This window comes from Corvus cornix, chromosome 1, assembly GCF_000738735.6.
Source record: "Corvus cornix cornix isolate S_Up_H32 chromosome 1, ASM73873v5, whole genome shotgun sequence".
Taxonomy (NCBI): Eukaryota; Metazoa; Chordata; class Aves; order Passeriformes; family Corvidae; genus Corvus; species Corvus cornix.
The window spans coordinates 33,478,912-33,491,416 of NC_046332.1; the positions used below are offsets into that span (position 1 = coordinate 33,478,912).

Genomic DNA, 12,505 nt, shown 5'->3' on the forward strand with positions numbered 1-12,505 from the left:
CCCCTGGTTACCTGTTTCTGGGGATGTGTTGTGTCCAGATTCATTACCTAAACCACTGGAATGAGTGTGCTGAAGGGCCACTCTGAATTGACTGCATCAATACTGGAGTTAAATACATACCTGTTACTGGTTTGTTTTACAAATGTCTGTCACTGGGAAATTTCTATCTGAACTCACTTTTATAACCCAATAGGCATCTGAAAAGAGGGGAGCTTTTTTTACAGTAGGAAAAACATTTTAAAAAATAGGATAAAGAGGATAGATAACCTTGAACACATTCATACTATTTTTGGAAAATTCTGAGATCATTAAGACTTTGTGTTTGTGAACTGCAGTTAGAGGCAGAGCCAAGTTTAGCTGGCAGACTGAAGCTCCAGGATTAACAGTGTGGTTTTACTTAGCCATCAGATGTTTCTTTTTCAAAGTTCACTCTGTACCTCAGACTTCTATTTGAAAAATGAAATATATTGTGCCTGTATTTTGATCTCACTATAAAGAGCTCTGTCTCTATAGGTGACTGTTTGAAAGCATTCATGTATAACTTCACTTAGGTATAGGTTGGTGTAAGTGCAGGGTTTGGGACTAGACTGTGGAGGGAAGAGAATTCAGCAGTAAGCTGGAACTAAAAAGAGCCTCTCAAGCATTTTTCAGTGCCTCCGTGTGATCCTTTAACAAGAAAGGATATTCTGCTGTGTGCTGCCAGTGGGCAGTGTGTCCATTGTCGTCTTTAAAATACGGCCTGGTGGATAGTTTTTTTTTAGTATCTTTTTTTTTAATAGCTTTTTCTGAAAGGGATGCTGTTAAATTTCTTTAGCTGGAAATGCAGTTCTCAACTGACTTTTTCTTGGACTTCTGAGAGCTGCTTTTCACCTTCACTGTCACTTAAATGATTTGATATTTTTGACATGGGTTTTATACCATTTCAAGAGGACAAATAGTGTTTATGATAGTTTTTAAATACTGACCAAGTAAAAGAATCCTCAAGGATAGGAATTTTTCCTACATAAAAAAAAAAATTTTTGAAGCAATCCTTGAAAAATAAAACCTGCCTACCTGCCTGATGCAGTTATGAGCAGGTAGATGGGTCTGAATACCTCAGTGAGCCTTTCTGCTTCATTTGACATTGCAGGGCGTGGCCTAGGTTGAATCCCAGCTGGCTGTCAGAACAGGAGAAAGAGGAATTAGTCACAAGTGAGGTGTGTAGAGCTATATTTAGTCTCTTATCTGACAGTGTTTGGCTCCTGTGAGAATTAATTTCATTGAAAACACACCCTTTGAGTCAGCATTTGCTGTGACCAAGAAGGGTTTTCCCTGAGACACACAGTCTGTGTTGCTGGAAGGTGTTGAGTTTTCAGAAGCCTGACATCAGTAAAGCATCTTAAATGAAACAAGGGCTGCATGTGAGAGCTTCCCCACACACAGCCGAGTTTATTGATGTAAAGCCACGGAGGGGAATTACACTTTTATCACACTGAGCTTACTGTGTGCTAAGTCTTGAGGCTCTTCTGAGGGTGTATTTTGCAGTTTAAGTTTAGTCATTACTCTTGTTGTGCCAGAAATAGAAAAAGGAAAGTAAAAGAAATAGAAATGTGTGTTCTTGGGGTAAGTAAACAAATCTTACAGAATAAATAATGGTTATCTGAAAGGTGCAGAGCTCAGACTGTCCACATGGATCACTGTAAACACCATTATTCTAATATTGGTTTTGTCCATGGCATCATCACTGCCAAAAACAAAATTGGTTTTCGTATTTACTTTTAAAGCACCAGATTATATCACCTCCAGTCTCCCAATAGATCTTGGGTGTTGTCTACAGTAAAGGAAGCTGAAGGTACTTAAAAGCATGATGACAGATATGAAGTTGTTGCCAAAAATTTTGTTGCCAAGTTGTAGTGAGTTGAGAACAGACTGGGAAAATAGGTGTCTTAATGTTGTCCAGTTTCTGTATGAATTAAGCTGTTGTTCCTAACTTGATACTCTCAAGGATTAGTCTTAATAAATACATTTTTTCTATCTCTAGATATACCTGTTTTGCTTCTCTTCCAAGTGTTCTCTTTACGTGCTTGCAACTTTTTTTCCTAATTGTTGCAGTTAAGAGCAAGGGTAGTTCGGTTTTTAAGGGCAAAATAATTTAAAATAATTGAGAATGGAACTAGAACAGTCGCTTCTTTGAAAATCTGAGTGCAGAAGGCATTCATAGGTTTGAAAGGTGTGTAATTTTTCTTTGAAAATATTTATCCTGCATTAGGGTCAGTATTTCCTGCCTGAGAAAGAAATAAGTTTTCATCATGATAAAACAGTGGGCATTACTCACTGCAAACTATTCCATGGTGCTATCCAGAGCAGTGAGAATGGTTGGAGTTGACTACATTGTAGCTGGTGAGGGGGAAGTGTGTGTGTGTATGTCTGAGGAGGGGGCAGGCTGAATCAGTGGTTCAAGCAGAGGGATGGCAGATGTGATACAGTACAGCAAATGCAGAATGTTCCAGACAAGCCGGCTCTGACTGATGTACAGGGGCTGGAATGTAGCTGCCCATCCCAAGGCCTGAGTGTTGCAATGTGCAGCAGCTGGGCTTGACTGTTAAACCAGCAATGATGTTGTGTTGGCCAATATAAAATGGTACAGTCATGACAAATCCGTGTGCCTTCACATGTCACATGTTCTGGTGTGGTTGTCCCCAGAAGGACATAGCCTTAGGAGGGGGAAGCAGATGGGTAGTGCAAAATTTAGTATTTAAAATAGAATAAAGAAACCACTCAGCCTCCTGCTAACATCTGTTGTAACACTGCAGTTGTTAACACAGCCAGTTGTACAGGGCAAGTAGCAGGAGTGATCACCTGGGTGATGGAGAATAGTAAATGTGCAAATGAGTAAGTTGGTTTGGAGGGTGGCTGTGTTTTGTGGTTGTTTTTTGGCTGGGTGTAGGCGGGGTTTTTTTGAGGAGTGTTTGAAACTATAGGAAAGAGGGTATGAAGTTCAGGACAGATTTATGCCAGAAAGTAGACCTTACAGATGCTTGCTTTGTCACATTACCCCTAAAATATATGCTAAAACAACTGGACAGACTTGTTTCATGGGAAGCCAGAATGTAGCTAATGATGGGAATCAGCCCAGTGCTCGCTTGTGGTTCTTAGGTTTTACTGTGAGTTCAGGGAGCTTTGCCTTTGTTGGAGGCAGTGAGAAGTGAGGCTGATGTTGGAGGTGAGACTGAGCTGTCTGAGCAGTGCAGTGCATTTCACATCACACAAGCTCTGGGCAATAGGGGCACCAAATTCTCTGCTCCAGTTAGATCAGCACTAGAGAAATGGATGGGCAGTGCTGTTGTTTTAAATGCTTCTCCTTAGAAACTGCTAAGGTTGGTCCTGGTTTTCAGATCTGTTTATAAACAGTAATCTGGAGAGGTGCAATGTAGGACCATGTATTTTTTTTAGGCATCCTTTTTAATAATTAGAGAAATCTTGTTAAAATGTGTATTTACTGCAGGATGCTGTGTCTTGTTGGAATTTAACTGTGGCATCTAGGTAATAGTGTTGTCAGGTTTTTTTCTCAGATTTTAACCTGAACAGGCTTCCTGAAATTTCCCCTATGTCTGGTTACATGCTGATGTTGCACAAGTGATTCTAACCTACCAGTCTTCCACACTGCTTTCAAACTGGGACATTACTTTGGACTTGATATGAGTTGGAGATTTGCCAACTTAGTTTGCTAGGACTTTTAATATGTGACTTCAAGGCATTTGACCATGAAGAGGAAGAATGTCTCCTGAAATCAAATGGCAGTAGGCATGTCTTGCTGAAGTTAGGACTATTGGACCGTATCACTAGTCTGCCTCAAATCCTGGAGAGTGGTGGGATGTGCTGGGCTATGGCTTTCCAAAAGGAAGAACCAGGTTTAAGAGGGGAAATTCTGACATTCTGAAACTGCTTCTCAAGCATTTCCCATTCTCTCTCATGACTTTTCCATTATCTATTTATGGTGACTGGATCTGAGTACCCCATTGGGAGTGGAGTTTCAGGAGGAGATGAAGATTCCAATGTAGATCAAGCATGTACTGATCCTGAAGAAGTCCTTCTGCTCATGTGGTTTCTGAGATAGACATTCATGTGAATAATTTAAACATGCAATGGCAGTATTTCCATTCTGAGTACTTCTGCAAGCAAATCCCATAAGCAGATGCCCTGTCATGCATAGGTCGGCAGGTGCCTGGCATTTCCAAAGGGAAAGATCTTCATGGAATGTTTTTTGCCATGGGCATGGAGTGCAAGTGACTCGGTTCTGAACAAACTGTTCCAGTGAAGAACCCAAACTGGAGGATGCTGACTTTGATTTGTAACTGCAAAAACATGCATGTTCTACCCAGAGGGAGGGCAAATAGGATTTAATAAATCACCATTTATAACGGGAGAAGTACTAACACAGAAGGAAAAATCAACAAATAGCAGATACTCCTGCAAGTACAGCCTCCAGATTATTGGTCCTTCCCAGCAGCAGCAGCTGGAATGCCAATATTACCCACCTCTAATTTATGTGCTTTATATGACTGAGTTTGTGGTGTGGTGCTTTAGGTACATGGCTGTAGGGTGCAATTTTTATGAGTGTACAGACTCAGTCACAGTCTTCATTTCTCACCTAAAACGGCCACAGTAGCAGTTGAAACTCATCTTTTTTCCTTTTTTTTTTTTTTCCTCCTACTCACAGAGTATATCCCATGTTCTCCTTCTAGGTCCCAAATTGAGAATTATCTATTATCTGCTGTCCAGCCTCTTTTTATAGGCATCCTGCTATGACATGAAAATATGCTGAGAGCTATTCCTTCTGGAGAAACCATCTGGAAAGCTGCCATGCTCTGGCCAGACCCCCAGCATCATCTCTCCCTGCTAGGCTGTAGTTTTCCCAGTAAAGCAGGGAGAGAACTAACCTGTTTCACAGGAATCAGGCTGAATGTTTTGTTTCTTCTTTTGAAGAAAACTGCTGTGAAAGTGTGAGGTTATCTGCTTGTTTGGCAAATGCTACTGGCATTTCCTTTCTGGAGGGTCATGTCCAGCTTGTTTCTGCATTACACCAACCATTGAAGAGGCTTTGTTTCCCATATGACCAAACACCTTGTTTTAATAGTTGATTTCTGCCAAGTTTGCCTCTTAACCTCCCTTGTCCTTTCATTACACGTTCAGCTTTCATATTCTGTCATTCTGAGACCTTGTTTTCTTTTTCTTTCCCTTTCTCTGTCGTCTTTCTTACTAGCTGTCTGCAGCATCCAGCCCTTCCAGTCAGAGTCCTCACAGAGCCTCAGGAAAGGATCCCTTTGCAGAGCTCTCTCTCCAGGATTTCTTGTAGAACAACTTAGGTATTGTCCATTTTTCTGGGGAGATGCTGGTGTTTGTGATATGCAACAAAAATAAAGTTCTAATTCAAGTTTTATTAACATGGCTAGAACTGTTTCTGAAGGAAATAAAACCAAATCTTGTTGAGTTGGAAGCACTGTGGAAGTGACTTGGAAACTGTGTATTTAACTTCAGCAGTTTAAAGGCTGGCTGAATGTTTTTGCTTCAGTCCATTGGAAATGGAACCAGCTCATGTGGTACTTGCTGCAGCTAGGGAGAAGGAACTGGTGCTGCCTGGTATTTACCATCTCATCAGGACAATGTTCGGAGTTCCCCGTTAGCAGCAGAGCCCTGAGTGCTGCTGGCAGAGTGCTCATGCGCTTCCCCGTGGCTTGAGCAGAGAGTTCCCTTTGTGCAGGAGGAGGTGCTTGTTTCACATGTGCCAGGGATCCATTTTGGTACAGAGGTGCACTGGAGGAGTTGTGTTGTTTTTTACCAGTCAGGGGCAGGTGGGAATTAAATAGTAAAATGAGTGAAAACATGACAAAGAAATTCAAGAATTCATAGTATAAAGAGAGAGTAGGGTTATTGCACACACCAGCTGCTTTTCTTTGTGCGCATCCTCTGGTTCAACATGAAGAATGACCCCGAGTTCTCTTCATAACGGTGTTGGTCTGTGTTAAGCTGCTGCTGGTGACAATATTGCATGGATAACTAGGTGGGTTTTATTTTGAATGCAGAGATGTTCCAAAGGCTGGTGTCGTTGGAAGAACATCCTGATGGCTTTTGGTTGTTTCCTGGCCCTGATTTTTAAAAATATTTTATTTCTATTCAAAACTTCAGTTCATGGGGTAGCTTGGGCATCAGAAGAATGGAAATGTTTGAAGAAAACAGGTTTATAATGAAGCCATACTTCTGTTGGATGTTAACCCAAGGGTTTTTCATCTTTCCAGATTCAGTTTATGTAACTGTGTTAGATGGAAGAGAAAGGAACGTTTCCAAAAAGATGTGCTCAGCAGTAAACTCCCACTTCCAGGAAAAAAAATGAACTTCAGTCTCTTAAACTCTCCTCTTCCATTAAGTGATGCAGCGAAATGATGAAGACCAATGAAGGAAGCTGGGACACCTCCATAAGAAGACATCAGTACACAACACAAAGCCAGGAATTGCCATGAATTAAGACCAAGATCTATTTTTGTCCTGGTGACTAACACGTCAGTACTCTCAGCTTCTAATAATATCCTTAATTGGTAACGTATGAAGAGAAGCCTTTATTCTGGAAATTGATATTGGTGTTTGGAAATGCTGTCTGGATTGGAGATGTCGTTTACCGTAACTCGAAACACAACTCTGGGCAGGGGAGGGTCAAATCCTAACTCTTAATTCTGCAGTTACCTTTTCTTCAGTCCTCACAAATGTAGGCACAGCAGTAATGGAAATTAACTTTTTTTAAAAATTATATATTCAGTTTGCAGTAGACATTCCTTATGTATTATTGTTTGTATTTATTTATGATTATCAATTTAACATTAATATTGTATCAAAAAAAAAACCTCCTTATGAAAATGAGTATGGATGTATACAGTATGTCTGATTTTTATCCACAAAGAATGAATCTGATTCAGAATGCTTTTCAGCTGACATACAGAGCACTAAATATTTTAAAGGTCTGAATCTAATGAATTCTCAGTATATATGGGAATTAGGGAAGAGCTGTAAAACGCATTAATCCTTATAGTCAATTCTGTGCCTAGGATTTTGCAAGGGAACAGTTAACTGACTAGAAGAAGCACTACATTTTTAATTCAGCATTAGTGCATTGGGAAGGAACTTTATTGCTTTGTGCTTGGCATGTCATTATTTTTACATTTGACATTATAAGGCCTTTCCAAAATGAATGTGAGGAATTGCTTTCACTTTAAGACTTTCCTTCTTTTCTGTAAAAAAAAAAAATAAATCAAGGTGTTGTGTGTTGGGGGGGAAAGCCTTTTCATTTGGCTCGTGCCATGTTTATGATCATGTACCTTTTAAAGTAAAAAAGGGGAAGTAGCTTCCTTACATATGTCTAGTGGGTATTTAGTTCATGAGGAATTAAAGTAGCGCTGTTGATCGGTGCTTTGTGTAAATACATCATAACTTTTGGGTGGAGTGGGGCCTTCAGAAGGATAGTCAATGATATGAAAGCAATTCTGTACATGAATTAAGCATACTTGCTGCATTGTCTCTGCAGATTCTATTTTTGTTTAAAATATTAAAATGTATGTTAGCAAAAATGGGTGGATTTTCAAATAAAATGCAGCTTCCACAGAACTTTTGTTACGGTATGAAAGTCTGAGGTGCTTCTTTTCTTTTTGCTGCTTAAAATGTGCACTGATAATTGCTTTGTTTACTTAATAAAATACCAAATGTATTTCATACATGCATATTGTATTGCAGGAAGTGCAGCACTCTGATCCTGTGGCTGACGTGATCCATGCAGCCTCTTCTCCGGGCTGTCGTCACAGACAGCCTCAGTGTTCCAGTAACAAGGTGTCTCCTTCTTCCTGACCTAACGTGATATTTTACCATTTCTAGTTTTTCAAAATATTCATGGCAATAAACTTGTACTGTTTATAACTGAGCAAGAAGCATAAATATGTCCCCCAAAATTATTATTTTTATTATTATCTTCCCTAATCTTCCAGCAGAAGGTAGTGCTGGAAAAGCTATGAACAGTTTGCTGAGACCATCTTCTGCAGTTAGACACAGGGAGAGCTGATAGAAGTGGATAGTTGTCAGAAGCCTCGCAACAGCCTGAGGCTTGTCCTGGAGGCCAGGGAATCATAAACTGAGCAATACAGGTTGGTAGATTTAAAATTTCTTTCCAAAAGCATGAATAAAAAAACCCTGACCCTGTTACAGAGTATGTAATGCACACACCCAGATCTGGGGAGTTTCATACAGAGTTTACTAAAATTTTGCCTTCCTACCACTGAGGCTTTCAGTGCCCTCAGAGAGCAACTCAATTTTTGTGGTCAGAATATAAAAAAGGTGAATTGTCTGAATTGGGGGTGAGCTGGAAAAAAAGGGGGCACATCTGTGACATGTTAGCTACATCAGTAACTGCCATGGTACAGATTGTTCTGAAACACAGATCCAGACCTTGCGTGAAGGAAGAAGGTAGACCTTCGTCCTCCTCCAGAGCCTGATGTGCTGCGTTATGGTAAAACAGTTGCCAACCTTCTTTTTAGGTCTGTGGTGCTCTCTGCAGAGTCTAATTTGAGGCTTTTGGCTGAGGATAGATCTGTGTTCCTAGATCTCTTTGATCCCTTGGACCCTTTGTGCAGCTGTGGACTTGAGGGTGCAAATCATGAAAGCGCCAAAGAATTGCAAACACCCAGAGCCATGTCTTCTGCAGGGATGATGAACTCCTGTTACCCTTTAGTGGTTGCTCATTGTTGCTCTGTGTTCCTTGAAGCAGCTGCTGTGCAGATTAGGCTTTCTTGCTGAAGGCCTTGCTAAAAACCCTTGCTTTTTGGTTTACTCTTTGGAGACAAACTGGCTTGGGAATTTTCCTGAGTAGTATTTTCTCATTTGCTTTGTTCCCAGTTGGTATGTTTGCTTTCAGTATCACTGACATAACACTCAGTTTAGCTTAATTTAAAAAGCACAGCGCACAGACGTATTTTGTTTTTTAATTACTGGCACTTTTTAATAACGGGGGGTTGTGAAAACCTGGTTCTCTTCAGAATTGAGTTGAAAGGCTGTTTAGTCTACACGAGCAAACTGTGTAGGGAAGCTGCTGCCCCTAGCAAGCAGGGGAGGATGGAGTGCTTTGTTAGAGGGATGTGGTTCCTCTTAAAGCTCTGTGTAGGGAGCTGGTGTGTCAGAACAACCACAATTTTTTTTTTTTTTTTTTTTAAATCGGGGACTTATATAATGAAAACAAGTGGATTTACCTCTTGAGACAATTACTCTTGCCAGAACAAGAACTTGAACAGCTCCTGAGTTTTCTAACAGCCCAAGTGTAGAGTCTTCATCTGAAGACACATCTAAATTCCTTCGCTGCTTCTCTTCTTTGTTTCAAAGTCACAACAAACTAAACTGAGCTGTACCTCAGGACATGTTTAAAGGCTGTCTTTGCATGCCTTTGTGACATCAGAGGTTCCATTCAGCCAACTGCCAGAGTAAGTCACAGATGTTCCCAGCTGCCAAACAGCCCTTCAGCAAGAAAAAGGGACAGGGTGAAGCCCTACATCTTTCATTAGACAAAAAGGGCCAGTTTCAAGAGCCTGACACAAATTTTGTAGCAACACAAATGAATTGCAGCTTAAAGGCCGTGACATAATTGAGCTAAAGATTGTGGCAGAGAAATGAGAATTAAGTGCTAAAAACACTAGGAATGATAGTAAATGCTGATGGGAGCGGAAGATTGACAAGATAATATGAGGGGCAGTGAAAAAATCTGCTGAATACAGACAAAAGAGCAGTGCTAATGGGAGCATATGTAAACTGAAGAAGAGCTTTCTCCTTGGCCTGTTGTCAGCCTCTTGGCTTGACCTTTGGAGCTCTCACACCGCAGTGGAGAGAGCAGAAACAGGCTTGACATCTTCCACTCAGTTTGCCCAACAAGAAAAATCTGTGAGCTGCTGCTGTTTTCCAAGTTCAAACTGGAGAGCAGAGGGACAAACTGATTGTTCAGCTGGCTGAATCAAGAGAATGAGTGAGGAGGAGAGAACCCTGGGCAGGTACCCTGAAGGTGTAACATTGCTGCCACCCACTCAGCACCTTTTTTTACCTGAAGGTTGAGTAATACTATGGGAGATGGGCTCCCCAAGACAACAGATAAGTCTAGGAGTGAGTAAAGCATATTTAGTTCTTTTCTTGCTTCTCTGATGATGAAATTTCCTGAAGCAAAGATCAAAAAGCCTTGGAACAAAGAACCAACTTCCTTAAAATTCTATGGGAGGTGATAATGGTACAGAGATTGTGTTGGATGCAAGCATAGTGCTTTGGATATCCGGCAGCTGCAGTACACAAGGAACACTGAGGTCTTGGGTTTATTTTCATAGCGTGGATCTCTGCTTTGTTCTTGGTGGTAACTCCTGAACTTCCTTGGGCCGGCTGCAGCAATTGCCCAAGTACTGGGGTTTTTTTATTTTATTTTTATTATTTGATATAATTTTAGCCTCTTGTTTCACTTTAATCACTAAAAGTGAGGAAAGATCCAGCGCCATGTTAAATCCCAGTTTTCAGCATGGCTCAATGTTCAGTTGTCCACATATGGGAACAGTTGTTGGCATCTTGTTACCATGTCATGTCCTAAAACAATATGGTGTTTGTGGGAGACTGCGGAACGTGAGCTCTGAGATGTAGTATTGCAAAAAACATCCTTACTTTCACAGTTGACTCAAAATCCAAGGAAAAGCCTTTTTTCAGAGGAACATCCAGCTGCAAAACATCAGTGGCTAAAGATGCTAACACCATTAGATTCTCTGTTCTGTGCTTATTGCTATAGTGTAACTTTTTAGTCCATTAGCTTCTGCCTTGACCTTATTCTGGCAAACTCCTTTTAGCCCACAGAAGCAGAGTGTTTAATAACTTCACTCTCAGAAAGCAGCGAAACAAGAACAAATGCTGCAGAACGAGTCTCTTATCCTCATTTCCCAAAACGTGCAGGTCTGAACCTGTGGCAAGATTGCCTTGTTATATAACCTCGCTGCAGTGGAGGCTGCAAACCTTGCAAAAAACAGACCAAAACTGAAGTCACCCACATTCCCTGCAGCTCGGGCTGAGGGAGATCATACCAGCACAGCCAGACTATAAAGCAACACAGTCCAGTTGTTCAGAGAGAGTTCAAGCCAGCAGAGTGCTGAGGCAAGTAGCTCCTATTATCACTGGAGTGGATACAGGCTCTCAGCACACCCCTCCCCATTGTGCTTTTTAGGCCTTCCATGGATTGATGTTTCTCACTTCCAGCACATGGACCTCGGTTCTATTAAAAGTTTTCATTTCCATGCAATTTGAGTGATGCTTCTATTTCCTTAATTTTGAATTCCAAGGAATACTTGTTGGGGTTTTTTCTTCCTGTTGAAACAGCAAGTTTCTTTGAGCTGTGCTCTAGTTAAATACATAATTCCAGCTCAGTGGAAGCTTAGCTTGGATTATAGTTGTGGAGACACCTGGACCCTTGCTTGTATCCTAGAGTTGTCTCGTGCAACAGTAACACAGTAAAGAACAGGTATTTCATAATGCTGGGAGTCCAAAGGTGACTCTAAGTTTGGTCCTAACTGGAGTAGTGAACTCCAAGTGGGGCTTTGAAGGACTGGCTGTGCTGCCAGAAAGTGGACTGATCAGCCCTGTTTTACAACATGCTGCTCATTTCTGAGAGATTTTGCCAGTAACAAATTTATCAAATCCAGATGCCTTGGGTTGAAGACCCAGCTTTCTCCATATGAAAGCCTCGCAGTGGCCTTAATGCTAATCCTGTAGAAATCAAGGGGATTTGGGACACTTCACTAAATATGTTTTGCTGCAGGCTGTTGCTTCTGGCTTGTGCAGGCTGCCTGTGGCTTGTACCCTAATTAGCATGTTTGGGATTTCTTTTTAACTCCCTCTCACCCACAGAGGGAGTTGTGGGAAAAGGCTAAACTGACTGTGGAGGAGGCAAGAGTTCTGTTTTCCAAGGTGCAGGTTGATGTTGTCCTGCCATATGTCCTGCACATGGTGTTACGCATTATGGGCATAAGCCAAGAGAAGCCCAGAGATGGGTCCTACATTTACACCATTAGAAAATGTAAATCCCCTCTGGGGAGTGGTGGGAAGAAGGAGAGGCCTTTCTTTAACAGAAAAGCCATTCAGCATAAGCCACATTCTAATTCTGCATCTAAAGGAGAAGCTAAACTAATCACTGAGCAGAACTAATCTCTCTTTCAAATCAGCCATTGCATGGGGCTTGCACTGCACTCAAAGCAAGGCAGGGGAGCCGAGGGGAGGCTTCTGTTGGGCCGCAGACACAGCAGGAGCTGCCCAAGTGCAGATCCCCATTCCCTGGACACTCGAGGGATAGGAATCACCTCAGCCTTCACAGTAACTCCACTGATGGAGGGGCATGTGCAAACCCACTTAACTGTTCACCACATGGCAGAGAAGTGAGAGTCAGTATGAAGTGGAGTCTGCCACCTTTACCTGTCTGCTTGTGATC

General features: G+C 41.4%; 1 protein-coding gene across 8 annotated transcripts in view; it reads left to right on the plus strand.

Annotated features, from left to right (window-relative positions):
* Positions 1-7,739, plus strand: part of PICALM (phosphatidylinositol binding clathrin assembly protein) — a 66,577-nt gene extending 58,838 nt beyond the window's left edge. For 3 of the 8 annotated variants that reach the window (XM_039562329.1, XM_039562337.1, XM_039562344.1), the window contains 2 exons: positions 5,243-5,345; positions 6,276-7,632. In XM_039562329.1, the coding sequence (XP_039418263.1) occupies positions 5,243-5,335 (93 nt within the window). In that variant the 3' untranslated portion in view covers positions 5,336-5,345; positions 6,276-7,632. Of the gene's footprint in view, positions 1-5,242; positions 5,346-6,275 lie in introns of all 8 variants that reach the window. The other 5 variants (XM_039562351.1, XM_039562356.1, XM_039562376.1 and 2 more) reach the window with 2 other exon arrangements.
* Positions 7,740-12,505: the final 4,766 nt, after the last annotated feature.